The following is a 25,574-nucleotide window of genomic DNA, read 5'->3' on the forward strand; positions in this document are numbered from 1 at the left end:
TATTATGATTATTCATCATTTCCCAATCCTTTTCATTTCCTTAGTCATCGCAATTGGCTTTCAAATTTCATTCGCTGAATCACACAATCTGAAAGTTACAGTATGGTGTGATGGTATTGATATTAATCATGCATAGATCTACAGGTCTATTCCCATAGTCTGGGTGATTTAAAATACAAACAAATTTAGATATAAAACTGAAACTCACTTCCTGGAAAAGATATATGACATGCTAAGGAGCTATTCCAATGGTGTGATGATATGGCATGACAAGATATGCATATTCATGAGTAAGGTGGGAGTGTTAATCAAATATAAACACATTGTGAAATATAACAATGACTTTTAAAACAGAGGGTAAAAATGCATTCTGAGCAGCTATATGAATGGTCTGAGGATATGGCATGACAGGATATATATATATATATATATATATATATATATATATATATATATATATATATATATATATATATATATATATATATATACATATATATATGTATATATATACATATATATATATATATGTATATATATATATGCATATATATATATATATATATACATATAGATATATACATATATATATATATATAACTCAAATAGCCACAACTCTTCTTCCCCTCCCCACCCCTCCCTTCCCATCCCCTCCTCTTCGAGATCCCAATTTCCTGTTGAAATCTTTCTGGTAAGGCCAGCAGAATAGTATTGGTTTTAGTCGGCAATAAATAATTAGTTAAAAATTAAATAATTAAATTGTTGCAATCAACCAGTTCAACCATCTCTCACTGGAGTATATAGCCAAGGGGGTAGGAGCCCTGGGGGCACGTCCCCCCCACCTTTTCTACAAAGTAGCAAGAGTGCCCCTTCATATTCTGTCTTAGTTTGAATGTCTTAAGCCTTTGTTAATTTTAATATTTTATTTATATTATTTATATGAAGTCTGTACATGCTATTTTTGAAATGGCTTCCCCATATCTTTTTGTAGCACGGTTAACAATAACCAATCTCAATAAATAGTAATTGATAGCATACGAACACATATATATATTTAAGTGATATGGACGGTGTGTATCGGTTTATAGCATAACAAGTGGTGGTTGTGGAATGAGAAAGTGCCCCTCTGATGTTGTGCCCCTCCCCCACCCCCCACTTTTTGGAAGCTTTCTACCCCCCCTGTATATAGCATTATCCTGTAGCAAAGTTAATATGGGGGTCAGAGGTTATCACTTCTTGGAAGTCTGTTTCTGTAGTCACCTACATTCTGGCAGTGCAGGTAGAGAGAGCAAGCTGAATAGATCAGAGAGCATTGATCATCTTGTGTTGTGTCTTACTTCCAGTATCCTTGGAAACATTACTCATTGTTAGATAAATTTCTATTATTATTCAACGGAAAACACGTGCACACTCATATCACCGGACTCCATCATCCGGGGACTAGATGTAAAAGGACGGAATTTACAGACCTGTCTGTGAGTGCGTGTCTGTGAGTGCGTGTCTGTGAGTGCGTGTCTGTGCGTGTATGTATCTGTGTGTGAGCTAGTAGCCCTTACTTATACAGATTGCATATACTTTAATGTAAAAGGAAGGAATTTACAGACGTGTCTATGCATGTCTGTGATTGCGCGTGTGTGCGTGTAATGTATGTGCATGTGTCTGTGCGTGTGTGTGTATGTGTCTGTGTGTGAGCATTGTAGCCTTTACTTAATCTGCACAAATAATTACATGCAGAATGCATATATACTGTAATGTTAAAAGGAAGGAAGGAATTTACAGACGTGTCTGTGAGTGTGTGTCTGTGCATGTGTGTGTCTGCATGTAAGTGTCTGTGTCTGTGTGTGAGCATTGTAGCCCTTACTTCCATACAGAATGCATATATACTATTATGTCTCTTGAAACAGGACTCAAAGAAAGATGGTGGCCTTTTTCCAAGAAATGTAGCATGTATTGTAATGTCATGAACTGGAGTGTGCACTACACTATACACTGTAATACATTTATCACATGTATACCTTCTGTACACCCAATATAGTCAGTCAGTCTTGTTATGTTTATAACCTCTGTGCATAGTGGAGGTGTTTTTCCCCTTAACTGTGAGTGGTTTGAGTCATGTGATGCCTTTGGCAGAAAGTAGGAAGTATTATAGTCTCCTACACAGAAGCGTCCAAAAGTTGATTTAATATGGCTTACAACCGTTCAAGGAGGGAAATAATTTGTGCATAGTGCCATTGTTGTTGTTCTTGTTGCAATTTGTGTCTGTGATTCAATGTGTAGAAAAAACCTGCAGCCCCCCCCCCCCTCCTTTATGTTAAACTGCTTGATACAACCCATATTTGACTAATTTGAAAACTGAAATATTCCTGGATGCTGGGTTAAGCAGGCTTGGCCATTGTCAATAAAACAAAATCGCAAAAAAACTATTGGAAGATTGGGCCAATTTGCCACACAAATCTTGAAATATTATCATTAGAACACAAGTTATGCAAATATATATTCATGTATATTGTCTATAACACACTGGAGCATACTATTTTCAGTATCTGATCAGAACAAATTTTTATCAACCTGAAAAGAATATCTACCAAAATGTGAACACTAACTTCTCTGCAATGGAAATGAAAACAAAAAGAAAGTAATGATTTTTTTATTAATTATTAATAAGTCAAGTTCTGTAAGTAGTCTGCCACTGTCAGATTTCTGAGGTCATCGTTACACGTTTTAATATCTTCAGGCTTGCATACATGTACATGTACATGTTTAATGTAGGAGCGTGAAATCACAGTACATCTCCCAAAGCCAAATATGGTTGAAATCATTGCTGGCTGACTAAAATTTTGATGAGTGTTATCTATATTAGGTAATGCTGGTATTGTATTGTATCACTGTTTCTCCCAAATGGGCATGTACAGTATATATTCTCCGTTGTTTAAAGGGATTCCAGTCATTAGGAGTTCAATTTAGATGTAAATTATTCAACATTTTTGTTGTGATGATCCCATCTGAATATTATAACCCTAATACAATTGGTGGATTTTCAGTGGTCATAGCCAATATAGATCTGTATTGGGAGCAATGCATTTGTTTTACGTTGGTTGGATTCAGTGGTTATAGCCAATATACAGTACAGTATCAATGCATTTGTTTCATTCTATCAATATATTAGTCAGCAAGCAATGCTTTCAACCATATTTGGCATTGGGAGATGTACAGTACTGTGATTTCATGCTCCTACATTACACATTTTGAATGAATGGGCTACAGTAGATGTAAGGAGTGACAAATTGACTGGGGCGCACCTAACCAACGACCTGGTGTTGATTTCAAACCTTTGATTTCGAGGAGTTTCAAGCAATCTATGTGTGCACTTAATCTGTAATCACAAAAACATAATGTCAATACAGTACTGTTGATAATTAATGGGGATAATACTTTAATACTGTACCCTGTAGGCCTATCAGACAACATCATTAGTGCCGATAAATTCTAAGCAGCTAGCTTGTTGTTTGTGATGATGTAAAATAGATTGATTTTTCTCTTTTTCTAAAAACATCTTAGAGGCCGCAAAAAAAAAACACTGGCGGGCCGTAGGTTGCCCACCCTTGTATTACTGTTTCCCCCAAATGGCCATGTATATATAATCTCTGTTGTTTAAAGGGATTCCATTACAGTAGGAGAACTTAGAGGTAAATATTAAACATTATAGTTTTGATGACCCCATTGAATATTTTAACCAATTCAATTGGTGGCTTTCAGCGGTCATAACCAATATAGATCTGTATCGGTAGCAATGCATTTGTTTTATGTTGGTTGAATTCATTGGTCATAGCCAATATACATATAGGTATCGATGCATTTGTTTTATGTTGATGAGTCAGTGGGTGTAACCATAATAGATTTATCTTGACCCTAGTTTACACTACACCTTTACCTGTTGCATGTACTGGGAAGTTCCCAGTGCTATTTACACTGTTCTGCTTCACTGTACAAAGTATTCTGATAACAGAATGTCCTGAGGTATATTTTAAAGCAGTAGTGAAGCATTAAAAATTAATTGGGTCAGCTTTAAAAATAGATTATAAACATTCTGTTTGTGCATATTTTCTGAAGTTTTTGTGTGTGTGTGAACTTCACTTTGCTGATTGCTCAAGGTATAAGGGGATGGGAGGGAGATGTCTGGGGAAGGAGAGGGGATGGCTGGGGAAGGGGATGGCTGGGGAAGGGAATGGCTGGGGAAGGGAATGGCTGGGGAAGGGGGTGGCTGGGAAGGGGATGTCTGCATAAGGGGGTGGCTGGGGACAGTGAGGAGCAGGATGTCAGGGGAAGTGATGGCTGGGGAAGGGATGGCTAGGGAGGTGGATGTTTCGGCAGGGGGATGTCTAAGTGGGAAGAAGTGTGGGGAAGGGATGGCTGGGGAAGGAATGTCTTGGGAGGGAATTGCTGGGAGGGATATTGGAGGTACACTTGAAGTTTGCAGTATTTTACAAATGAAACATCTCTGTAATCATGCAGCTGTCATTTTAATTCCTAATATTGTAATTTAGTGGCCAAACCCTCAGTACACTACTTTAAGATATTTTCCAAGGGAAATCCCCACAAATTCTCAAAATTGGAACCAGTTGATATATAGCTGTAATTTACATCACTATATAGTTGTTCATTGGGAGATGGTATCATTGACCTCTTAAGCTTATTGTTTGGTTCCTAGAAATCTTAATATGAATGTCTAAACCTTCCTGAGGATTGTGGTGGGAATTATAGTTAAACAAACAGTACTTTGCCCTCTATGTTGGTATGTAGCCATGTAGGTCCTGTTTGTTCTAACAACTTGTTTGCAAACACCAACCAAAAATGGATTTATCCACGTGTCGGAAAGGTTTAGTGAGGTGTTTTAAAAGTAATTTTTGAAAACGAGTTACATTTGCTAAACCCCTTCAAAATTTAGAAGTCAGGTTTCCTTACCAATAAACAAAAGAAAGGGTGAAGAGTGACCCCCCCCTCCCCTCCTCCATGTATGAGCACTATCATATTGAAAGTGTGTGAATTTCCAAAGTACCATATATAGGAATGGGAGCAACAGACTAATTATAATTTGAGAAACGGGACAATCATGCCGAAATTTCGTACTGTACATTTTCAAAATTCTTTCTGTTTATAGGGCTGCCATATTTATACAGGGTGTTGTTCCAAAAAACCCACTTTAATTCATTTATTAACTTCGGATTTATTATTTGTATATATGCTATTTTAAGCTTTCTAATTCCCAAACTGTTTTTATATATATCCTATTTAAAAATATGTATTTCATGTATTTATACTGGATTGTAATAAACTTGTATGTATGTATGTATGTATGTTAAATACCATAAGGCCTTCAGGCAGGGGTGGGCAACTTTTATGGATGAATGGGCCAGATATAAGGAGTGACAAATTGACTGGGCCTAACCAACGGACCTGCTGTTGATTTCAAACCTTTGATTCCGAGGACTTTCAAGCAATAGGTGTGTACTTACTTTTTTATTCACAAAAACATAATGTCAATACAGTACAGTTGATAATTAATGGGGATAATAGGCCTACCTGACAGCATCATTAGTGCTGATAAATTCTAAGCAGCTAGCTCGTTTTTTGTGATGATGTTAAATAGATTGATTTTTTTTCTTTCTCTTGAGACATCTCACGGGCCGCAAAAAATTTCACTAGCGGGCCCCGTGTGGCCCACCCCCCTGCCTTAAGAGGTTCCTTGTAACCTCAGCAATGAATAATGAAATAAAGTTTTCAAAGTTTCTGTAGCTGTTAGGATGGATCTGAAGCCTTTCCATTTTAAAAGACCAGGTGTTGCCTGTTTAAACAGAAAAGGCTGCTTTACAGATCTTTGGACCTGTATAGTAATTTCACCATTGTGCAGAGCGTTATATGTTACATATATGCAATACTGTGTCAATGATTCCCTGATCCTAAAGTGTGTGAATGTCCTAGGAGTCTATGCTAGCCATGCATACTACTGTTATATACTCTATGACATGTTTGGCATTGACATACATACACAAAACATCAATATATCAACAGTGTAGAAAATATGTAATCAAATCTCACACCAGATGTTAGAAAAGTAATTATATGATTTTTGCCTTTTTTTGGGGGGGGGGGGATTTTTGGGGTTTTTGGCAGAGCACCCTAAATTCCCTGAGGGTTGTTCTGGGTGGATCATGTTAACTTTGGACTGTCGTAATTTAAGCATGTCACTGCCTGGCACATAAAGACACTTGTATGTAAAACAGTGGTTTTGACAGAGCTTTACCAGAAAAATGTTTGCCACTTGAGAAATCCCTGGTCTAGTTGCTAACATCTAGGAACTAGATCTGGTAATAATTGAACTTTTACCCCCCCCCCCCCCACCAACGACGTCGTCTTAGCCTAAAATAATATCCTTATGTTGTAACCTACCCTTGAACATACAAAAAGAAGACATTTCAATAAAATAAGGAACTTTCACTTCCTCTGTTTTGCAATCTTATTTTGTATACACTGCTTGTGATGGTTTTCTAATTTTGGTTCGAAGTTGGATTCTCAGAAAACACTTTTTTCTTTATTTATTTTATTGAAAGTAGCCTTTGAGTCAGAAATCTGCATGCAGCGATGGCTACTCATTGTAACTCGGGTAAAGATACATATAGAGATATATATATCTAGAGATAAAGAGAAATATATATAGAGATATATATATATTGATATAGAAATATATATAGAGATATATATATAGAGAGAAATATATATATAGAGATATAAATATATATCAGGGATATATATATAGAGAAATATATATATAGAGGTATATATATATATCTTTTTTTTTATTCAGTGAAGACAAAATAGTTGCAAAATATAGCGAAGCGGAAACTCTCATATCGTAATAATAACCCTTATGACTAGAGTGACAGTACGTTGAACTCTCGCATGTCAACTGGTTTTGGAGTCCTATCCATCCTGCCTGTCAGATATATTACTTTTGGACCTTGATCCTTTTCATTTTGAAGTATTACCACCACACCCATGGCAAAGTTTTCAAGCCATTTTTTTTTGTGGTCTTCTCCCTTCTGATGACAGACATTTGTGGTCGTCCTGCAAGGGTTAGAATCCCAGAAAATATTCAAGATTGCAATCTGCGGGTTAATATCCTGCTTGTGGCAGCGAATGTCAATCAGTTTTGAAGTTTCTTTTATAGTTTATACGCATTTGAGACAAACTTGAGATAAATAAAAGAAAAGACTATCAGACATATTATTTATGATTTCATTTACATAAATGTTCTGTATTTAATAGATTTTGTTTTACAATGGTATACATAGTCAATGTTGTCCATGAATCATGGCTTTGATCTGTTTGTAGCTTTGAGTGAAACAGAGATGGCCGATAACTTGTGTCACAAAAGCACGATGTTCGGCCACCAGTCCATTCGTCCATCAGGTCCTAATAAAAGACAACATTCAGAGGCATCAAAAACTGCTACACAAAATTTGAACACTTAGTTATTAATTAAGAATTTATTTATTAAGATATGGATTTACTGTATTATTCAGTTACAATCTCCTTCCATTTGAATTTTCATATAACCATTGCCCTACTTCCCCTCCTCCCCCCCCCTCTCCCCATTACATTCTACTTTAAATACCTGCTGTATGCATGGTTCCTCTTCCATGAGGCTTTGGATTAACATGTTACTTACTTACCTGTCTCCACAATGCAAATGTACTAAGACTCTGTGAAACCTCGATGGGCTCGACCAATATACACAGTTTATCTACTTACTGGTAGTGTTGTATACTATACCTACAAGTACACAGCTGGTAGTGTCATATATGATATATTTGTCATAAAAGCATACATATTTACTGCAGAGTAATGTGTGTATTTTTGCTTGTGTTTAGGCTTGGTGTTTGTTTTTGATTATGTAGTTTACATTTGTTTCTGTAGAGCGCTGTGATCTTTTGTAGAGCGCTCTATCAAATACCTAGTAATAATAATAATAATAATAATATATTTACCACAAGTTTTCCTGATGAAATATACATATTATGGACTAATTACTATTCAAATATCCTGACATTTTGAAGCAAGATTTGTAGCTTTTTCCAAAGTACACTATTACTCTGCTTTTCTTGCCATGAAAAGCAATTACCACAAAACACAAAAATTTGTGCTGAATCATGGCCATAATTAGCTCATTAAAATGTGTCACGTACGGGACATTTAGCATCGGATGGGACATTATCATTGTAATTTGTCATTTATGTCTGTGTAAACGAAGAATGCTTACAACCACTTACAGAGTGATTGGGTTTAATTAACAGTTTTCCACTAATTAACAAGGCCGTTTAGAACCCACTACAACAAGTTCTATAGAGCAGTGTCCTTTATAAGCAAACAGTGTGTAATGTGTAAATTAGAGAAAGGTCGTCTGATGGCTAGCATCATGTCTGAAGTCAATTTCTGTCACCAACTTTGACTGCATAGAACAGGTATTCACAGTTTCTCACTTAGAATGCCCCTATAGATGGAAAACACAAAGTATGTATGCAGTACGACTTAAGTTTAATTTGTCGATGAAGCTGTAAAGTAGAAATTTACACTCGTTGCTGAACAATGGAACATTACATAACAGACAATGGAACATTAAGCTGGTCATAAGATGATCTCGATGGTACAGTAGTGCATCAGACTTCCTGATTCTGTTTATTCCTGATATTGTTTCCTTCCTGCAATTAGGCCTCCTATAACTGACGACCCAACTACCCTAATTTCTTACTATCTACATAAATATGCTCAAAGTTATAGACCAATATATAGACTGATACTGTATTAAAGTAGGTCACATTTTACATTCCTTATTTTTGTTGGGTGATAGTTAATTCTTTTAAATGCATGTTAGATATGACAAATTTCCAGAGATAATTGATCACAAAGCTGTGTGTAAGATTGTGTCAAGTGCAAGTTTGGGTTCAAATGTTGGTTTCCATGCTGTGGAATGTATATGGAGTAGAACATCGCTTATGCACGTCATGTCAACATGAGCGCATCATGTCAACATAAGAGCATGGTTTAAACATTAGCGCATCATGTCAACATAAGCGCATCATGTCAACATTAGAGCATCATGTCAACATAAGCGCATCATGTCAACATAAGCGCATCATATCAACATAAGGGCATCATGTCAACATAAGTGCATCATTTCAACATAAGCGCATCATGTCAACATAAGTGCATCATTTCAACATAAGTGCATCATGTCAACATTAGAGCATCATTTCAACATAAGCACATCATGTCAACATAAGTGCATCATTTCAACATTAGCACATCATGTCAACATTAGCAGGCAGGTCCAAGCTATTTGCACTGTGACGTACGGGACATTTCAGAGACTTAAATGTGTCTAAAAGTTATAAAAAATCTATTTTCCAGAAACTTTTTCAGGTTTTCATATTTGTTATTGCTGCTACTGTATTACAAACTCATGAAGATTTCCTACACTTTCTTTAATTAGGTCCCATCTTAATTAATGTACAGTGTGACGTACGGGACCAGAGAAATTTGTGTTTTTTTTACTAAAGAGCTAAGCTGAAATCGCTCTGAAATTAGGAGGGCAGTGATCAAGCTGTTATAACTAGTGAATAGCCTAACCTTCCAAGGGCTAAGCTGTAACATATTAGAAAAAAATATAAAGCCATTCCAGTTCAGTGATTACACAAATGAAAATTGTCCTGTGACGTACGGGACATGTGACGTACGGGACAATTTGTCCAAATAAAAATTGACTATGAAAACTCATATTTTTATTTCTGAATATACCATAACAAGCTGATTTCTACATAAAAACATCAATTTAGATATGCCAGAACAATGTCATTGGTAATTTCATGCCATATTTCCTTCTTTCTGGGATCGAAAAGAGCAGTGACTGTACTTGTGAGATCATTCCACTACATAAAACATGGAATGCATAAAGTATAAATCTACTCTACACATTCATCAAATACTCATAATATCAATTCTAGCTTTGTTCGACCACAAATGATCCAAGATGCAAAGTTTTGGTGCAAAACTGTTTTGGTATATACTGTACAACACTGTATCATACGTACTCCCCACTATTGACCCTGAAGTTGAAATATGATCCATCCCATTCAAAACATATCAAAATCTCCACAGTAACGCCAACGTAATGTCCATCTATGATACTAGTACAACAAAGAAAACTCTATAGACCTAATACTGATGATGGAACAAACTCATGAGTGATTGTCCTCTGCAAAAATTGGGCAAGCGAAACTCTATACTTGTAACTAAAAATCTCAATGTCTACTATCTAAGTTCAGGACACAAGAACATTGTTGCACAGTCATCATAGTCACACTTCACAATAGGACTACGAAATGTTGAAATGCAAACTCAACATTCTTGAAGTCGTCTTCATTCAATGTCAATGTTGAATAGCATTGTAGATGATTCTGTATCCCACACACACACAATTGACTTCCCGATAGTTTATTGAACAACACCTGGGTTGTTGGTGGTCATCTGTCAATAGTTTATTTGAAGCCATGATGTGCTCTTCAGGCATGCAGGGATTATTAGTTGCAACTACCATCTTTCAACAAAATAAATTTGTAAGCATTGGAAGGTTTCCAGTAGAGGTCCCCATTGGAGCCCATGCATTTTTATTATGTATAAATACTGGGTTTCCCCCACACTATGTGCCGTACGTCACATTTTGTCCCGTACGTCACATTTTTAATTTTGATAATTAGATTTGCTGTGAATATTATTTCAAATTTTTTGGGATGGATTTTGTTGAACAATGTTCTTAATTAGAACTTTACAAAATATCACCAAAAAAAAAATTGTTCGTCCATATCAAAACTTGAAAAAAGTGCTGAAAATTGTGACGTACGGGACATCAGTATTTGGACACTAGCTAATTAGCATATTTAATTGATGAACCCCCAAACATAATATGTCAAAATTATTGGAAGGAAGGGTGTATCATGTCCCACATAACTTATATTCAATAAGTTCATATTGCTGGCAGGGAAATAGGATTCCAAATGTCCCGTACGTCACACTGCAATTTGAATTTATGCAAATTAGCTGGCTGTAATTATTCGAATAGGCAAAACAATTAAAAAAATTATGAAAATCCGAAACTTCAATAATTCAGCTTTAACATGACACCACATTTAGGGTGCTTCAGTAAAGTTTAAAATTTGGCTTCTAGGGATACAATAGCTTGGACCTGCCCTAGCACATCATGTCTACATAAGTGCATCATGTCTACATAAGCGCATCATGTCAACATTTATAAGCGCATCATGTCAACATAAGTGCATCATGTCAATGTTTTATAACACACAATTATAACTGAACAGGATTGTGATGACGGTGATGGTCTTGTGATACAAACCACATCGAATACGCCTATCTATCTATTCGTTGGTCAGTAGCGAAAAATACATATTTCAGTCTCGTACTTGAGGAGTGGAATATTTCACTAATCTTTGTGTTTTCTTGACAAACAAAGCTTCACGGTGAAGTGGGTTTTTGCCAATCTTAAATTGAAAGTAAATAATGAAAGATTATTCCTTGTTTGCTTGTTAGACGTCATCAAACTAAGATCAACATAAAAACATTTCATAAATACTTTTCGCTGTGATCAGTACAAAAATTAAAAAGGGAGTTCAACCAATGGAGAACTGAACTAAATATGATGACAAAGCTGTTAGGCTAGTTAACTGTTACTATTAAGAATATCTAACCTCAGTTATTTTCATCCCTCAGTGAACTTTACTAACCCCATTTACCAGCTGTGTATGAACTCATTGCTAATTAGATAGATGTGGGCTCCAGGGGTTTATTCTTTTCAGGAAATTTGTTGTTTACAGGGATTAATGTAGTGTTCAGATTTTGTATATATTTATATATATATATGTATATATATATCAGTAAAGTTTAAAATTTGGCTTCTAGGGATACAATAGCTTGGACCTGCCCTAGCACATCATGTCTACATAAGTGCATCATGTCTACATAAGCGCATCATGTCAACATTTATAAGCGCATCATGTCAACATAAGTGCATCATGTCAATGTTTTATAACACACAATTATAACTGAACAGGATTGTGATGACGGTGATGGTCTTGTGATACAAACCACATCGAATACGCCTACTTCGGGGATACCCTCCCTCAGTTATAACCACCGCCAATCAACGCATTAACCTCATCAGCCGAGAATCGACTCTGGAACCCACCAACGACGTCACTAACACCGACCGCATTCCCCTCACACTTCCTTTCCATCCCTTATTACAACACATTCGCCACACCGTATACAGGAACTTCAAAACTCTCACACGTGACCCCACCACCAAGGAAGTTTTCACGGAGATGCCTATTACAGCTTACAGGCGACTGAACAACCTGGCGGATCATTTGGTGAGGGCATCGCATCCTCAGCCCATCCCTGTCGACACTCCCGGCACCTACCCTTGTAACCGTAGTAGATGTAATACCTGCAAATATGTCACCTCAAATACTATGCTTCGTATCACTGGCCCTAAAAACTCTTTTATAATCAAACATCACTTTTCTTGTATTTCCACTAATGTAATTTATGTTATCATATGTAAACGTTGTAATTTACTTTACATAGGTGAAACCAAGCGAAGACTGGCAGACCGTATTACCGAACACTTACGCTCCATCAAATCCAAGTTTCCTGGTTACCCTGTTGCCTCTCACTTCAATTCCCCCTCCCCCTGTAAGATCACTGACTTTTCAGTTACGTGTGCTCTGTCCCCCAAAGGCACTGATATCGATCGTCTTAAATCCGAAAATAGACTAATTTTCCGACTTGGCACCTTATCCCCTTATGGTTTAAACTCTAAATTCGATTTGTTGTAAGTCCTTTTACCCTGCTACTTTTCGCTTCTTTCATGTGTGTGCATTGGACCATTTTATCTTTCTTCGTTCGCTGTTTACAGTTTTAGTAGTCTTTTTGCTCACTTTGTTAAAGGGTTTATACCCGAAACGTCGTGTTTCTTTTCTTTATCATTAGCACTAGCAAACTTTACTATTTTTCTACTAGAATTCTCAGTGCTACGCAGAACATTGCCTATGTATATATATATATATATATATATATATATATATAAATATATATTTATATATGTATGCGTGTATGTACGTGTGCTTTAAGGAATGTGTGTTTGTATACTGGTGCCTTAACCATAGTGGTAGAATCTCTACCACTTTTCGTACCTTATAATCAGACTCTGGTTACTGGTATTTACAGCAAATTCAGAAAAGGACATTTTCATATCATTTCCCTCCCTTCTACAGTACCTCCCTCAACCCTACCCACCCCACCTCCACCCCATGCTTCCTCTTTCCCTTTCAAATTGATACCTCTGAAGTCCGCTGTTATTTCAGCAGAAAGTTCTCATTAGGTTTAATAACATTAAATCAGGGTAAGGATGCTGATTGCTAATTCATTGCACATCACATAACAAGTGGGGAACAATATTTAGATCTGGTATCGCATCACAAGTGGGAAACCTGCTATGCAAGTGCATAGGTAATTAGCAGTATTTTGTACACAGAAACCATAGTATTTTGTACACAGAAATCATAGTAGTTTATACACAGAAACCATAGTATTTTGTACCTAGAAACCATAATATTTTTTACACAGAACCCATGGTATTTTGTACACAGAAACCATAGTATTTGTACACAGAAACCATAGTATTTTGTACACAGAAACAGTATTTTTTGAGAGACAAAAAGTTCAGAGCCTTCAAAACTACTAGACAAAATTTTGAAGACTAAATGTTTCCAGATGAGCAATCGCCATGTCCACTTGCTTCTCCTACTGCTGCCCCCCCCAATCCCCCACCCCTTCCACTTTTTTCCCTTTCATTTTAACACTGTCAAACTTTTACAACATGACCCTTTCTCTTACAGATGTCAAGGAACATGAGTTTTTTGCCGGGCTGGATTGGGAGAAGGTTCTGGAGCTGGAGCCTCCATTTGTACCGAGCCCTGACGATGAACTGGATACCACTTACTTTGAAGGTAAGTCACCATTCAACAACTTCAACACAAAGCTACCTACATACAGCATATCTTGCCTTACAAAGTTGAGTTATCTCTGTTGTGTCATGCTGGACTTGGGTCAAATACGGTAGGCTTGTTTTACAATGTTTCGTGGCAAGGCACAGAGGGGCAAAAGGAAGACCCATCAATGTTCAATTCTAATGAAGAGGAAGTGTTTGTGACTCAGAAGTGATGGACAGAATGAGGCTGAAAATGTCTGCACACTTAGCTATCACATGTTCACTCTCGACCAATCAATATAGTTGACTGCTTCATTTGCCCACAGGCATATTCCAGTGGCTAAAGGTTTTTTGAAAATGGCTCACCTTTACTTATAACCCTGATTTGTAAATTAGAAAATTTATAATAAATGCCCCACAATGGCCTAATTATAATAATTGTCCCACGATGGCCAATTACAATTAATGTCCCACAATTACAATAAGCCCTACAATGGCCAAATTATGAATAAATGCCCTACAATGACTAAATTATAATAAATGCCCTACAATGGCCAAATTATGAATAAATGCCCTACAATAACTAAATTATAATAAATGCCCTACAATGGCCAAATTATGAATAAATGCCCTACAATGACTAAATTATAATAAATGCCCTACAATGGCCAAATTATGAATAAATGCCCTACAATGACTAAATTATAATAAATGCCCTACAATGGCCAAATTATGAATAAATGCCCTACAATGACTAAATCATAATAAATGCCCTACAATGGCCAAATTATGAATAAATGCCCTACAATGACTAAATTATAATAAATGCCCTACAATGGCCAAATTATGAATAAATGCCCTACAATGACTAAATTATAATAAATGCCCTACAATGGCCTAATTGGAATTTAGCAGTTCTTGCTTCAAAATATTGCAGACATGTTAATAAGGCATAGATACAATATAAACAGAAGTGTACAAAGAGTACTTAGGACTATAGTATTCTTTTCAAACGAGCTATATGGGCTACTTACCTGATATGGGGGTTTGGTGAGGGGGAGGGAGGGGATGGGAGAGAGTGAGGGGCTAACATTTGTGTAGTTTAACGGCACTGCCATGTGTAATGTATTCATAGTTCATACTTAATATTTTCTAGCATAATTTCCTGTACATCTTCTACTCACCCTCACTTGGAGCATTTTGGACTGGTACATGGATACTAGTTGAAGACTAAAGTACTTGTACTTTGGCTTACACTGCACTCACATTTGTACCCATATATACCGAGAGGAGTTATACTTGAGATACCCATAAACATTCTCATACTGGTATAAAACAGAGATGCATTACCTTCCTCTTCCCCCTCACCCTAGGTTCACCTTTACAATCTCCTACTTCACACTTTCCAGAAAGATTACTTATTTACAAGCATATAAACTTCCAATTCCCAATAGAACATTTACACTTTTGACCTCTCTACAATAGAACATTCACAATTTCAGCTCTCTACAACAGACACCTAGCAGAACTGTCTGTGCATCTGACACACCTCTCTCTCTACCAAGTAAACTTCAGTGTGATGTCACAGTCTTGTTTCTCCGTGGCCCCTGCCTCTGTTTCTTAGGAGAGAGTATTTAAAACAATAGGACTTTAAACAATAGGGAGTAACTTTCTGTCTGGGTCATGTTTTTGTACATCTTACAGTACCTCTATTTTAAGTCAGTAGTGCCGTGGCGAGATGTTGTTGGCGAGGCCTACATTATATAATTTTGCTTTTAGAGTGGCTACTACAGTGTAGTGTAATGTAGGTTTGCAGGTCAGCAAGCAAACCATGAAGTCACCAACTTAAAGCAGCATTTTGCATCCTTTTCTATGGTTTTTCTCAACCTCACTGATTCCACTATGCCATAACGACATACATAACTAGCTTATCTATTCAAATCAGATTTCAAATGGTGGCATAAAAGTCGAAAAATTTTCGACTTTGTTCTAGAAGATATTTTCCGTTGGGATCCAAATAAACCTCGCCCGTAATATGAATATTTAAAAGCTACAACACCATGCTTGATTTGTCTATTGTCTATGACAGTTGTACCAGGGAGCTGTTAGAGTCCAGCTCGCTGGTTCAACCAAGTTACAAACTCAAAGTTTTGTATCTATTTTTAGCAACCTGCATCTCTGATTGGTTGAATTCAAACTAGTGGGTTGGGGGAACTGTATACGATTAATATGAAATGTGAATTTGTCGGAGGACACTTTTCTCATTATCTAGGAAGACTGCGAATGTCCTTAATTACTCGCCAATTAACGCTTTTGGCAGGGAAAAACTTAAGTTTGCTGTTTTGGGATGGATATTTGTAAAAACTTGAATGGACTTGTCAAGAAAGTGGAAAACGGTGGCAAAACGCAAAATGCTGCTTTAACATACATACCGTTGCCATGGCAACTATTTCTATTGTGTCTGTGTTTGCTTACACACCTCTATGACAAAAATAGAAGTGCTGTGTCTCTGGCACCAATCCAACCCCATTTTTACCCTTTCTGGAAAACTTTGCCATCAGCTCAAATTTGCTGAACTATTGAAAAGATTTGAGGCATTCAACTGTACTGCATTGATTATTGTCGTTGGCTTGGAAGGTTGACTTTTCATATACAATTATACAGTATAGTTAAAGACTGTTGCATTGATTCGCTCTGTGAAGTATTTTGAAAGCTTGTGTTTTATTCAGTCAAATTAGAAAATATTTGATCTAGTGGACCGAGTCAAGGTTTTTGGCCTTTGTCGGCAAAAATTGTCAATTTATTTTTTTGGGGTTACATTTCTACATTAACAACAACTGTGATCAAAAATAAATCAAAATAATGTAATAAATAATACGACAAAATAATAGAATAAAAATAAATGGAATGATGCTGGGATAACTTTAACGTTTCCAAACGAAATGACCTGCAGAGATTTCATTTTCTCTTCTTTCACAGCTCGAAATCAAGCAAAGAACCTGCAGATGTCATCCTTCTCGCTTTGAAGATACAGTCTGAATTTACCACAGAGAAAACAAACCAACTCACAAACTTCCCCCCCTTTGCAACCTCTTCCTTATTCATACGTTTTCTTTGTTTTTATAGTTTCCTGTGTTAACGGTTTTGTATTGTCTACTGCACACACAAACCTACTCCTATTGTCTTGTCATTTAAATAGATATATATAATAATATTGACCAAGAATATATAATTGCATTAACGCCTACGTGGTTTACTTGATGTGCTATTACCATCACTAAACACTGTAGTGGATATCTAATGTGTTTTATAGACAGGTTTTTCCCGTCACTGGAACAACTTTGTTCCTAGTTGGAGAGGGGAAGGAACTCAAGCCTACTCCTATTGTAATGTCATTTAAATACATATATATAGATATTTAGATAACAATAGTGACCAAAAATTTATAATTGCATAAACGCCTACATGGTTTACTTGATGTGCTATCACCATCACTAAACAATATAGTGGATGTCTGTGTTTTATGGACAGGTTTTTCCCGTCACTGGAACAACTAGACTTTGTTCCTAGTTGGAGAGGGGAAGGAACTCCCATCCATTGTCTGTGTCTGTTCATAGTAAATAGAACGTTTTGACCTCTAGCAATGGTTCTATAGCTCTATCTGCTTTTTCAAGATGTTTTCACAACTTACAAATATCTCTGGAATGTCCCTCGGATCTTTAACGGCTATAATTAATTGGTCATGATTTTTGACAACTCAGTGAAGGCTTTCATTTCAGGCCATAAAATGATTTTTGTTTCCCATTGAGGCTTTGTGTGAGGAACTGACTTGAATTGGTCGGTCTGTATGTGAGAGATATTTGATAGCTCACTGAGTCGCTTTAATTGATAAACACCCCCCTTAGCTAGTTAAAAGGTCAGTTTCTTAAACTGAAAGTGTTGTTATCATACAGACACTCTCCTGGTCTGGTTATAAGAAATTTGTTTCGTTTCAAAACACTTGTGTCTCTATTTGCGCCTAAAGGTCGTCCCATACTGTTAAAGTGTGAAGTAGTTACTGTTATTTCCCTCAGACTACTAAGTCCATTTGGTTTGCGTGTATATGCATAGTATTACATATGGCAGACAATCATGAATAGGCATTTGTACTACTGTATTAACCTCCCACATACCACTATAGGAATCATATTAGATATGCTGATGTTACCAACAACATTGTAAATCATATAATTGTGCCATTGATAGAGTTTATCTAGGCAGAATAGGCTGAATTTAAAACTCAACAGTTTATTTTTGTACTTTTTTTTTTATATTAAGCAATCCTTTGTGGTGGTTTTTGCATGACCCGACCGGTGGAACCAGGACATTACTTCAAAGATGACACCCCGCATAAAACAAGACCTTACCAAGCATCTCCACCCCCCACCCCACTCCTTCCCAACCCCTCCAAGGTCATCCAGAAGGACTTATTTCTACAAAACCACAAGATTTGTACTATGATCACTTCACAGAGCTCTTTGGCCTCACACATGGTTCATCTGTAATTGATGAAATAAAGGTCGTTAGCTCAGTGGTTAACGCCGGTGCCTTTCAATCATAAGATCCCGAGTTCGAGTCACTCCAAGATTAATGTATGTCATTTAGTTCCAGAGTTGTTGACAATTGACAATTCATAATCATGGACGTTAAATATGACTTTGATAAGCCAATGAGGCTTCTTAGCGAGTTCCTGCTTGCAGGAGGATCTAAAATACATACATTCATACATACATATCTTATTAGTTGACCATGGTACAGACCAAAAGTAAATGGTGCATGATGCATGCACGATGTATGCATATATGCATGCACGATGCATGATATATGCTATATTATATAAGTTATATGCAAGCTATGACATCACACTGAGCCACACACTATAAACGCCAAGTCACATGCATACCTGTGCAATGTTTGGTTAGATTTTCTGTTTCGTTTCTGTGTTGGTCTGGTTGCACTGGGTGGGGTCACATAAAACACTCTTTTCAACTTGAGTTTAGCTTGTGAAACATTGTTGATTGATAAAAGAGTTTATAAGGCAATCTGATATTGCCTGCATGGTTAAACAAGTTTTGTATATTTTTTATGGGTCATTGAGTATATTCCAGTTCTCTTACCTTCACCTTGTTTGCAGTTCTTACCAAAATATTTGCACCTTTTCATCAAAACTGTATTGTTGAACTGCAGTTAATGAACTGACCCATAAAAGAAAAAAAGGGCAAAAAAATTAAAGCTGTACCAGGAATGCCAACTATTAGCTTGCTTGCATTCTTTGGTCTGTTATAATGTAGCAGGTAAACCAGAGATTTGTGTGTGAGAGATAACAGCTTTCCCAGTGATAGTTCTGAAACCAGTCTTTATGTGTGTGCATGTGTGTTTGAGATGTTGTTCTGAAACCACAGTTTATAGCTACTGTAGCTGCACATTGTATGTTTACTGCAGAAAAATCTACATTTCCACATCCTATGGAAAAATCTATATGTAATATCCCAGGTATATTTACTATGGAAAAATGAAAGTACTTCAAGGTTATTCACACCATTGATATGATATTTTTGCTGTTTACTATTTAACCTCCAGTATTGAGGAAGTCAGATAATGATTACTATGTGAAAATAGTTATGACTCAACCACAGTTTTAATACCCACAAATCATCTGCAGCAATGTTATTAACATATATTAATATTTTGTTTTATCCGTGTTGAGCTCTCTGTGGCACCGGTCATGATCCAAACCACGTTGTTTTGTTTGTACTAAGATGTTGAGTCCTCTAACCTTTTTAAGAAATGTTGGTAAAATGGAGAATGCTTGGATGCAAAATGGTGCTATAATTTGCAACTTTTGAAACAATGGGGAAAATTTTTGACTTCTGATTGTACTTTATTGTACTTGGTATATTTGCTTCTTTTTTCTTCAATGTTCTGTCTGCCAGTGGAGGGGGCGACTGAGGGAAGGGACCTAAATATCCTGCCCACCCCCTTTGACCCCTCTACAGCAGGACATCATAAACCATCTTATCCCCCTCTACCATAACAAAAATGATGGTTTTGGCATCCCTGATTCCACAGGTTTATGAGAACCCCTCGTTTCCATTTTTTTATCTTACTCATGCGGTCTTTCACTAAATGTTTGATACCATCAGTCGTTGCCTGTTTGTGGTTAAAAGTACTTATGACAATTTTAACAAAATTCATCATTTCTTTGATTTAATCTAGTAAATTATCTTTACTTTGAAAGGAAATGACTAAATCATGTCTTTTATGATTGATTTACTCTGTAGATTAAATGCTGAATTGGTTAAAAACAAAACAATATCAATCATAGCATATTTTGTTTTGTGTTAAACTTACATTGTAATTTGGGAAGCCCAACCTTGAGATCTAAACCTTTTTGGCACCTGCTGTTAAATCTTGTCCAATATTGCAGCCTGGGTGTTTCGGTTCCCTTTGTATTTCACCCTTCATTTAAGAAATTTAAAAAAATGGTATGTCTTGCTGCATTATTTCAGCTGTGCGCGTGACAAACAGTCTAGTCAGTTTCAGAACTCAAGAAATAACTTTACAAATAATAGCATCGAGCCTTGTTTGCCAATCCTATTATGGGTTGTGCAACTGGGCATGCCTTCCGATGCCGATAAACCTGTTCATTCATTTATTTATATTATCGATGCCAGTTCTTTAGAATTTAAAGAGAAACGATGAATTTAACCTAGATTTTAAAATCAACCCACAGTAGTAATATTGATTTTGTTACCCTTCAAAGGATGCTTTGGCAAGAAGTTTTGATTGTTTGGTTGAAGATGAAGATTATATGTTTTGAAATATTTTTCCAGTGGTGCGATAGAGTAAATAATAGTTTTGCTTCAATTAACATATCGTGTTTATTTTTTTGTATTATAATTGTTTGTATTATAATTGTTTCCACCATCCATGCTAAATATGTCGTAATTGTTTCCCTTACATTTCTAATTATTGGTTCTGTATAGTTGCTATTGTCCCCCCCCCCCCCCCCTAGTGTCATTAGACTGATGTTCAATAGTTTATCCAACGGGTCACTTCTCTTCTTGACAATTAAAATAATGGATCTGCCACCATTCAACTTCAAACATTACAGAACATGGCAGCCCCAATCATTTTTGAGGTTACAAACCACAAACTATATTTTATCGCCGTTCAAAATTTTAAAGGACGTGGAACCATTTTAAGGACCTGTTGGTGTTTCAAAAACAAAACAAAATAAACTAATATGCATATTTGTCAGTATGAAAAACAAGGGTACTGATTATCCTTCTACTTGTGAAAAGTCCCCCTTTTTTCCCCATACCTTTTTATCATTTCAGCTTTTCTTTGACTGTATGACCTTCATAAATTCCATGCATGTTTGCAAAGTAAATTTGTTTACTCTGTACGAGACCCACAAAGGCCTATGTACAGTATGGCTATGTGTATTGTTCCAGTTGGCTATTGATTGTGCTCCTCTACATACGGTGTGAAAACACCACACTACTATAAAACCTGGTTATTCAGCAGTTTTTTTTTTTTTAAAGTGATTTCAAATATCTGTTGTGATTTCTGAACACCAATCACTACAGGGTAACAATGGAACCACATGCCAGCAACTGCTCATGCGATACTGATATATACCAACAGCAGGAACTTATGAATGGACAGTGTATTATTTCCTTTACCGTTTAGTTTGCCCTGTTAGTTTGTACATAGTGACTGACTAGGTTTGCTTGCATTGGCGTTTGAAACAAGATCCTAGCCAGTGATCTGTCCCACTGAGGAACTTCAGAGTCAACAAGACCCAACATCCTGACAGTACTGCTGATAAAGGAAACAACTTTGCCACACTGAACCAAAACTTGTTGCAAGTCTAAACACTAAAATGCTGCAATTGACTGCACCATCATGATCCACTCACAAATGAAGAAAGGAACACATCATTTAATTGTTCTTTTAAGTAATATTGTAACTCAAAACACAACTCTGGGTACAAATAATGAAAACAGTTTGCTAAATTCAGAAATGACAAAGTTTAACTTTGCAGAGGTCAGTATCTCTGGCCAGAGTCTGTTTTAATAGACTGACCCCAAAAGTTACAGCTTGATTAAATGGTTTGTTGATCCAGCTTATTGAGTGCAAGATACAACGTTGGATATCTCTGAAGGTCACAGGAATGAAAAAGTTGGGAGTCCTGTAAAACCGAAACACGTCTTTGTTTGTGATCCAATATAAATTGTGTAACAATGAACGGCGTTTGCCTATCAAATATTCTCTTTATAAAATATACAGTCCTTCTGCTGACAAACACTACAAACCACTGCTTTCGACTCTATACTAACAAATTAATTTCAGCCATGGACAGCCGTTTTCCCCTTGATATAGAATTCATCATATATGCCTTCCAAATTGCCTACGACGAGGTCCACCATTAAGAACGTTCCAGACATATTCTCTGTAGTCTGGGTAATTTATCAGGAAGTTCGTTGGTTACCCCAAAGGGTGGCCCAAACGGTAACAACTTATTCTCTTTGACCATCGCCGAACACGAGGCTTCGAGGGGCCCAACGTTCATCACTTGATCCATAGAAGTCAAGTCTCCAGCTTGAACTTTCAGTAAAATCCCTTCCAACGGGTTCAACATTTGCTCGTAAGATACCTTTCTGTCGCCCCATTTGCGCTGAAACGTTTGGAAGGTGGTCTTGTCGACTTCTGCCTGTTTACAGATGACGTCTATAAAGTGACGTTCTTTCTCGGCGGTGACCTTTCGAGCATGCTCCATGCTCGCCCGTACGTCCTTCTTGAGTTGATCCACCAACAAGTCGTACGAGAGGCAGGCTCGGTCTGCGTCTTCCAGTTGGCCTCCGATCACCGCCAGGCTCTGCTTCAGTCCTGCCAACGTCTCCTTCACCATCCGTTCACTATGCAGCCGTGCCTGTTCCAGGGCAGTGTCTTTGGCGATGATGCTGTGCAGCTCATCGCTGTGGTAATCCGTTACGCAGTTCAGACACAGGAACCGTTGACACCTCTCACAGTAGAATTCTGCCTGTAGTAGATGCGTACACTGTGGGACGGGCGGTGCGGTCGCACGTTTCTTGTCACGGTCTGAGGCCGAGTCTTTGGACACTGGTCGCTTTCTTTTCTTGGACTCCAGTAAAGACTGAAGACTGAAGTTTGTCGGAAAGTCCTTAGCGTTCCTCGACTTTGGTAGGCTGATTTTGGTCCTACATAGAGGGCAATTGAATTTTCTATGTCTACTGGTGGATGCGAGGTCCCGCAAACACGGCTCTTGACAGAAAGAATGGCCGCAGGAAAGAACTTTGGGTGTTTTAAAGACATCTAGACAGACACTACAAGTGCTCTCTTCTGCATCTTCGATGAACTCCGCCATGGTTAACTGGAGGGAAGGATAAGAAAAAGCATTGTGGAAGTTTGGCTTGGAACTAAAGCACCAAACAGGTCTGAATGGAAGGTTTTAAGGAGGTGTGTGGACCTTAGGTCAGTGAAACAGACTCACATGTGTATGGGTGTGTGTGGGCTTGGGGGGAGGTCCATCCAGCCATCACCCGGAATTAAAATGTTGACATAGTTAATTGCCTAAATACGCCTCAGAATGTCTACACACAAGGTAATAACAATTATTACTGTGTGTGTGTGTATTTGGGGGGGGGTCCCCCTCGGCCATCAACCGGAAGAAAACTTGTGAAATGGTACAATCTGAGGCATATTTAGGTAATTAACTATGTCTACACGCAAGGTCATGCTAACAGCTATAACTGTCGGTTCTCTTGGATCGGCCCACACCTGGCCACTACGATGTTTAAACCTGACTTGCAAAAGTCCTTACCATAGCAGTACACAACCAGCTTACTGGATTTACAAATGCTGTGACAACAACAACATGAGAGTTATATAACACTACCTTGTGATATCTATCCAAAGTATGTCAGACAATATATTTGTTGTACCCTTTGCTTACTATAAAGTGAAGGTCAAATTTGGATTAAATCTTCTTTTCTTGTTTTCGAAAAGCTCGGACCTTCATATTTGGATGCAATATTTTAATATAATGGGAATTGTAACAAAACGAAACCAATATTGTAAGTACATAGCTATTGAGCACAAACATAATAAATGATTGATTAACAATGCTTCCATGTTCTGTATGTAGAACATTGATGGTTTATTTCAGCATCGTCTGGTGATGTGTCACACCACACAATTGCAAAGTGACAACCAAGGAAAAAGTTACCTTTATTTTGAAAAGTATGGGGTCATGTTCCAAATTTTGGTGTTTTGCTCAAATAAAGTTAATAAGAAACAGTCAAGGTTATATATAAAATGCACAGATCTGTTCATTTTCAGTCTGCTCCCTTCGCCCTCTCCCCCCCCCCCCCTGCCTTTAACCAACAAATTGTTACTTTTTCTGTCATTCACCACATTTTTGTATACAGTTTCAGAACCCTCTGTCAAGTTGTTTACCTTCCCCATTTCCACTCCAACTAACTGTAAAAACAGAATTCTTCCGTTATTTTGATTCACGTCCCACGGCGCCTCCAGAAAAAGCATTTATAAAGTTGCCTAGGCCCTATACTACCCAACCACAACACCGACTCAAGCAAAACCTGTAGGCTTGTTGTGGAAGTGAGCAGTATTCTATATTTACTACTTACAATATCTTTGGACAGATGTGCTTGTGTACGGAATCGACTGTAAATTTAAATGTCACCCATATTCTCTTACAGACACGACGGGGAAAAAACACACACACTATTAACATGACCCCTTCCATGTTCCAAAATGCAAGTTTATGTAGCTCAAGTTCAGACTTACCTTGTCTCTTGTTATGGAATCAAGTCGTGTCCGAGTTGTAGCATGTATGATGTATGCTCTGCAAGCGCGATTGGTTCCAAACACGTCGTCGACACAGTTAAACTTCCCCTTTTGATTACAGTCGCATCGCAATGACTACGGTATCCAAACAAGTTATTGAACCTTTTATATATCCTTACATTTAGTTTCAAGCTCAAGTCACCTCGTATTTCTACGACACATGACCGAAGACAAATCATTGCATATTTCAACTTCTTTCCTAAACTGAATCGTTGTACTGTGACTTTCAATATTTACAAAAGCAATGATTAAACTTCTGTGGTTTACGGACTTATAACACTGCCAACTATTGAAGGCTAATACGATAGTACGGAAGCGCTGAAAGAACCTTTATTTATTTATGTTTTTCCTAACTTTAAAAGCCGTTCAATTCACACAATATAAACGGTGCTTTTTACGTGACCCGCCATGCGGGATTCAATCTTTATAAAGTGTGAAGTTAACGTTTAAAGGCGTTACGTAACATTGTCAAAAGATTCATATAACGTTTATAAAGTTTGAATTTAACGTTTATACGGTA

General features: G+C 37.2%; 2 protein-coding genes across 3 annotated transcripts in view; one reads left to right on the forward strand and one right to left on the reverse strand.

The window, feature by feature from the left end:
* LOC139981918 (serine/threonine-protein kinase greatwall-like) overlaps window positions 1-21,656 on the forward strand; it is a 61,770-nt gene extending 40,114 nt beyond the window's left edge. Inside the window, exons 11-12 of one of the 2 annotated variants that reach the window (XM_071994338.1) lie at window positions 14,028-14,138; window positions 17,099-20,613. In XM_071994338.1, coding sequence (XP_071850439.1) covers window positions 14,028-14,138; window positions 17,099-17,145 — 158 coding nt within the window. In that variant the 3' untranslated portion in view covers window positions 17,146-20,613. Of the gene's footprint in view, window positions 1-14,027; window positions 14,139-17,098 lie in introns of both variants that reach the window. The other variant, XM_071994337.1, reaches the window with a different exon arrangement.
* A 448-nt stretch (window positions 21,657-22,104) lies between these two features.
* On the reverse strand, window positions 22,105-25,372 carry LOC139981921 (tripartite motif-containing protein 3-like). The gene is made up of 2 exons (XM_071994346.1): window positions 24,995-25,372; window positions 22,105-23,558 (listed from the first exon to the last, which is right to left on the reverse strand). The coding sequence occupies exon 2, from the start codon at window positions 23,550-23,552 to the stop codon at window positions 22,593-22,595; it is 960 nt and encodes a 319-aa protein (XP_071850447.1). The 5' UTR covers window positions 23,553-23,558; window positions 24,995-25,372; the 3' UTR covers window positions 22,105-22,592.
* Window positions 25,373-25,574: the final 202 nt, after the last annotated feature.

Source organism: Apostichopus japonicus, chromosome 16 (genome assembly GCF_037975245.1).
Source record: "Apostichopus japonicus isolate 1M-3 chromosome 16, ASM3797524v1, whole genome shotgun sequence".
Classification (NCBI taxonomy): Eukaryota; Metazoa; Echinodermata; class Holothuroidea; order Aspidochirotida; family Stichopodidae; genus Apostichopus; species Apostichopus japonicus.

Coding starts and splice junctions, on each gene's coding strand:
- LOC139981921 (XM_071994346.1), bottom strand. CDS start 23,552: ATGGCGGAGTTCATCGAAGATGCAGAAGAGAGCACTTGTAGTGTCTGT.